At 23.3% G+C, this 6,367-nt stretch overlaps 1 protein-coding gene across 1 annotated transcript in view; it reads left to right on the forward strand.

Moving 5' to 3' along the window:
- The first annotated feature begins 3,139 nt into the window (after positions 1–3,139).
- Positions 3,140–6,367, forward strand: part of LOC105622162 (elongation of very long chain fatty acids protein AAEL008004) — a 4,074-nt gene continuing 846 nt past the window's right edge. The window contains exons 1-5 of the mRNA XM_012203592.1: positions 3,140–3,200; positions 4,850–5,040; positions 5,224–5,316; positions 5,414–5,470; positions 5,994–6,236. Coding sequence (XP_012058982.1) covers positions 3,140–3,200; positions 4,850–5,040; positions 5,224–5,316; positions 5,414–5,470; positions 5,994–6,236 — 645 coding nt within the window. The remainder of the gene's footprint in view (positions 3,201–4,849; positions 5,041–5,223; positions 5,317–5,413; positions 5,471–5,993; positions 6,237–6,367) is intronic.

Consider the following 6,367-nt stretch of genomic DNA (forward strand, 5'->3'; position numbering starts at 1 on the left):
GTTGTAACATAACAATTGTTATGTTAATAAGATGTAAATAAGGATGTGAAAAAGAAGTAATAAAATAATATATGTCAAGAGTTGTAACATAACAATTGTTGTCTCTTGACACATATCGCTTTATTGCTCCTTTTTATTTTATTTGATTGTTAAATCTTGTTTGCGTTTTTACCATTTGATTCTTTCGCATCTAATTTTGTATTTTGGACTCACATTTATTAAGAGCTCATATTTATATAAAGACCGAAATCCATCCAGTAAGACATTAGATTGATCTGATTGGTGTCAAAACGTTTGTAGTGTTTATATTTAATATATTTAACATTGTTTTTTTAAGACTAAAATTATTATTTCGGCTCCTTCTTGTCTATTATTATTAATTTTATTGTATTATTAATATATATTATTATTTATATACTTTTTTTACAAACATTTTAATGCTGATATAAACTTTGTACAGTTGAAACGGTCAGAATAGTTACTATTTTTGTAAATAAAGATTATTACAAATTGTTAGAGGATTATTACAATTATAAATTAATTAATTTTGTTAATTAATTTCGTTGTTTTTATCTATATTAATATTTTTAACAGCGAATAAGTAAAAAATTATATTTAAAAAGTAATAAAAAGTTAAAAAAACTATGTTTATTGATATGATTATCTTTATAAGAAATATTACTGTCATGCACGTAAAATTTTAAATTAAAATTGTGCATGAGTACATCTTCTATGTTTTTATTATATACGTGAGTGTCCTAAATCAACATACTACAGCAAGAAAGTTTTCAAAAGAATAAGGTATAAAAATATAAAACTTATCATTTATTGTTCAAGCAATTTTTTAAATACAATAATTTAAGATCAAATCTCTGATTACAGATTACAGTTAAATAGCTATCAAATTGTATTTATCTATCCATGTGCTTTTCAGTTTAATTAGAAACTTAAGAGACTTAAATGATAGAATGTATAAAATTTTAAAATATTAAATTAAAATAAAAACATCGTGGCTCCGAGAATAAATTTTTAAAATATTAAAAATTAAAAACCAAAGAAATATAAATAAAATATTTTACTACTACTTTGCCTATATGAGATATTCCACATCAAACCGAGCACCTTTGAAACATCATCATTTTTATTTTTTTTTTTTAATTTGCTGATATATTCTACAGATAAAAATATAAGACACATATTTTGCGGAAAAATTTGAAATTGTCACATATGTCACAAATATGAGACAAACACATGTCTCATATTTTTAACTGTAGAATATATCAGCAAATTAAAAAAATTAACTCACATTTTGAACCTTGATACACTAATGATTTAATGAGGATCTCGCCGTTAAATGAGGAGTTATATAAAACAATTTAGAACATATTTAGACGGATGAAATTTCATTATTGGTGTATTGAAGAACTTCTTATAATCTAAAAAAGAAATATCAGGATAATTGTATGGACTCTCATATCATGGAATAGCGACAAAGATTAAAATTTATATTAACAAACTGAAGAAGATTTTGTGAGCCGTATTTGTATTATTTGTATTCTTATGTCTTATTAAATATAGTAATTATTGCATTATTATAAAACCAATTGCTCATAATTATTGGTAGCATTAATTTGATTTGCTGTACAAACTTTCGAGCGTTATATTACACTTAATTGTTGTATTTTATTTGTTATGTATTTATCTAAACAGCAGTAAATAATTCTTAACAAATATTACATCTAACACATAGTATTTTTTTGTAAAAAAATAAAAGGTATTACAATGGTATTACAATGTAGATATAATATGTCCGTTACTAGGTGACATACTTTAGCGATTACTTATAGAATAATTTGTTAAATAGCTCGCCAATACATCTGTTAATGTATCAATACAATAGCCATTATTTATTATTACACATTTTTACTTACAAGCATTTCGAAACATTTTTAAGATGTACTTTAGCATTTAATTATACATACTTTCTTATTCTTCTTAAACTTGTGTGTTTCATCATATGAATATATGTATATTTTTGTTTATTAATTAAGATTTTGCTTCTCTCTCTTTTTTGAGATTTTTCTATTAAAATAATTATTTCATAAATTATAATTCTACTGTTACTCAATAATGTATGTTACATATATCATAGATTTTTTTAATACTAAACAATCTACAATATATGCGAAGTTATGTATATGTATGTCATTTGCATACACCCTGTAGTGTTTCATTTTTAATTTTGTATCCTAGTATTGTGTTTTTAAATCTATTTTTGTAGAAAGTCACATTACTGTTCCTATTTCTCTCTGAGCCATTATGCACAGTTTCGATATTTTTAGAAATAATAAATGTTAACTGTATATTCTATATATTAATAGGAAACTTATTAGACTTCTATAAGAACACAATGTAATCTGCAATTAATTAGCAAAGTTTAAATCTATATATCTCAATAATTAGTTTGCTGAACGATAATTTGCAAATACTTCTATAAACTTATTTTTTTAAGCATCTTCTTTCTATGGTATTTTCGCGAATTTGAGGACTTATTTTCATAAAAATAAAGATTGCAATTTTCTAAATAATAATTTTATAAATATAAATATATCGTTTATCAAGATAGAAGTAACAATTTAACATCTTAAAAATTTAATTAGTTTTTTAGTCAGAATGACTCAAATATGAAGTCGAAATATTGTTTGAATTTTATTATAATTAAATGAAAAATTTCTCGCTTCAAAAATAACTTGCATTTGACTCCCTTTTAAATGATTTTCTTATTTATATTTGAATCAAAGCATCTTTTAATATTTAACATTTTAGATTAAATTATTTCAATATCTTTAGCTTTTTAGTCATTTATTTTAACGAAATATAATCTAATCGAAATATAATCTAATCGTTTTTTTAAATATATTTTTTATCTATACTTTAATTTTATAAATTAAAATAAAAAAAATAATTTTTATGCTTTTCCGTTACATCACAAATAATAGATCTTAAAAATGAAATTGAAGTATTATTACATTCTTTTATATTTCAGACTAAATTATTTCAGATTTTCTGATAAAGAAATTATCTGTATCAAGAGCTAACTCTAGCTTCTGAAAATTACATTACCAACAATTACATCACTATGACTAGTTTTATCAAACTTGTCCTTAACAATTATAACGAAGTTCTAAAAAATGTTAAAGGTAAGTTTTTTCTTTTTAATAAAATGATACCAAATTTATTGTAAGATATATATCAATATACAATTTATAAAGAATTTTTTTCATAAATATCTAAATCAAAGACTTGCAAAATATTCTAAATTGTATTTGTATGATTATATATTATACTTATATATAATTGTATTCATATGATTATATTGGGTTGTCCGGAAAGTTCGTGCCGCAAAAGATATAAATTTAATAAATGTATATTAAAATTTAAATCTTCTGCATTTCAATTTTCCTTCAAAAACGACATGAACCCAATATATTATAAAATGTATTTAAAATAAATTTTATGTAATTTGTATGACTATACTAAAATAGCATAATATATTTTATATATATATCCAAATAATAAGCTGATGTTATTTGTTATTTTTACGTAAAAAAGCAGACATCATTTTAATGAAATTAAATAACGACAACAGCTTACTAGATAGTCAGTTAATAATGTTCAATACATTCAGTATACAGTCAATTTTTCTGTTACTTAATTTTTATGGTAATTAATTATACGATCTATTGCTTTTTACCTTATGCGAGGAATAGAAAAAAATCAATGAATTGCACATCTAATCATATGAATGCAAAATAAAAATAACAATAGAAACGTAAATTGAAGATAAAGGGGAGGAGGAAATACAATAAATACAAACGAATCTTCTATAAGAGACGAAAATTGAGACAATGAAATGTAAAAGAAGTGTAAACGCCTCTTTTTGCACTCCGATTTTTATTTTTGCCAGGGAATAAATCAAAATCATCAGTTATACACGCATTCAATAAGAACTATTTATTATTCTAAAAAATTTTAAACCGTGTATGCAACAGTTGAAAAATATTCAATTAAGTCAAAACACGTATTTGGCATTATTAAAATGGAAATATATTTCTTATTAAATTGACATTTTAAATATTCTTTCCGCTTCTTTCTTTTGTTTATCCTTGTATTTGCATTTCAATATGAACCCACTTTATATATATTTAATTTTTAACAAACTATTAATATTAAATCTTATAGGACCGTGAGAAACACAACCTATAGAAATCAATGCCTTAAACAATTTAACTGCATTGATCTTAAATGCTTATATAATTCTGTATGAATTTATATACTACATATATAATCCTTTAAAATGCGCGCCGAAATGATTTTTTAGTCTTGAAAACGCAAATTCTACTAAATTATCGCAATAATATCATGAGTTATTATAATATTATTATAATATTGCTAGTCAATTTGATTTCTATAGATTGTGTTTAACAAACAATTTTTATGTTACATTCCACACAATAATATGATTTACCATAATTATTACGCTTTTTTTAGAGGTGTCAAAGGGTTTGATAATAGTGTGATATCAGTGTGCTCCTCGTCCTGAATATCAAGATTTACAAAACATTTAACATTAGCAATGACACGACACTGATAATTTGCAAACCCTTTGACACTTCTGAGGAAAATATCCATAAAAATTTCGAAAGTATTACGCTTTTATTTTATTGCAATGTGCATTATTTATTATTGTATTTGTTAGACACTTATTATTATAAATAAACACATACATAAAAGAAACATTATACTGCTTGAAAATTTGTCAAAAATAAATTACATTTATTTACAACAGATCCAATGGTAGATACGTGGCCTTTAATGGAATCTCCAGGTCCTATGTTATGTATTGTTGGCGCATACTTGTTATTTGTTTTAAAAGTTGGTCCAAAAATGATGGAAAAAAGACCAGCTTTTGAGCTAAATACCGTTATGATTGGATATAACGCATTTCAAGTACTTTTCAGTATTTGGTTGACAACTTTGGTAAGTTTAATTCTTTATAGTTCATGTAATTTATTTCATTGATATTTAAAAATAGGAAAAATGTCATAATATCTAAACATCCTGTTCAGCAATTTTTTAAATGATTTAAAAACAACAAATCAATATCAGTTTGTCACATATATTTTAAGATAATAATTTATACAAAATATTCATCGATTTCAGGCATTGGATGTTGATATTAAATACTTGTTCTCTGCTCATGGATGTGATAATCGTTTTTCACCTCATTCACAAAACACGAACGTACAAATGAAGGTAAACATTTTCTTTATAATTTTTAATATTGAATTTTAATTTTTACCCATATTAGTAAGTAATATATATTTCTAAATATTATATATCAAATATACAGATATCACGAGGCGCTTGGTGGTATTTTTTCGCAAAAGTTATTGAGCTTCTGGATACGGTAAGTAAATATTTATATCAATAAAATAATTTGATAAATTAAAAATGAAAATGTTTACGTTAATTAATTCATAAAGATTTAATAAAATAATAAAGTATATATCATATTTCCGTTATTAAAAGTGGCATTATTATCATTTACTCAAGAAAAGCTATTGTAATCATATATTGTGAAATACGAACAAAGCGTTTTCTTAACTTCATCATCGGAAAAGCATTTATTAATTGTTCTCATTACTTTTAATAAATTTAACAATCTTTTTTAAATACAGCCTTTAGAATCATAATATATGTGTGATAAAAGTATTTAAAAAACGTTTTAATACTTAAAACATATTTAAACATATTTAAACATAAAAATGATACAAAAAATACATTATAAACAATATTTATATAATAGCAATTAATAAATTATATGTAATAAAACATAAAGTACACTTAAATAAAAAATAAACAAAAATTTTATTTTAAAAATATATAAGTATAAGAAAAAATATAACTCCTAATGTGTTGTGCTATTTAAGGTATTTTTCGTGTTGAGGAAGAAGCAAAATCAAATTACTTTCCTTCATGTTTTTCACCATTCTACAACAGCCGTTTTTTCATGGTGCTATTTAAAATTTCTTCCTGGCGAACAAGGCATCATCATTGGTTTCTTAAATTCCACAGTTCATATCATTATGTACAGTTATTATCTCATCGCAGCACTTGGGCCTAAGTACAGAAAATATATCTGGTGGAAGAAATATATGACATGGATTCAGTTGGTAATTATGATTGATTATACATATTTGACAACCGAAGCAAATTATAAAGTTTTTAATATCTTATTATTATTATCTATTTTTATCCATTTATTAATTTTGGGTCACTCTGTGTGTGTGTATGTATATATATA

The sequence above is a fragment of the Atta cephalotes genome (assembly GCF_000143395.1).
Source record: "Atta cephalotes unplaced genomic scaffold scaffold00041, whole genome shotgun sequence".
Taxonomy (NCBI): domain Eukaryota; kingdom Metazoa; phylum Arthropoda; class Insecta; order Hymenoptera; family Formicidae; genus Atta; species Atta cephalotes.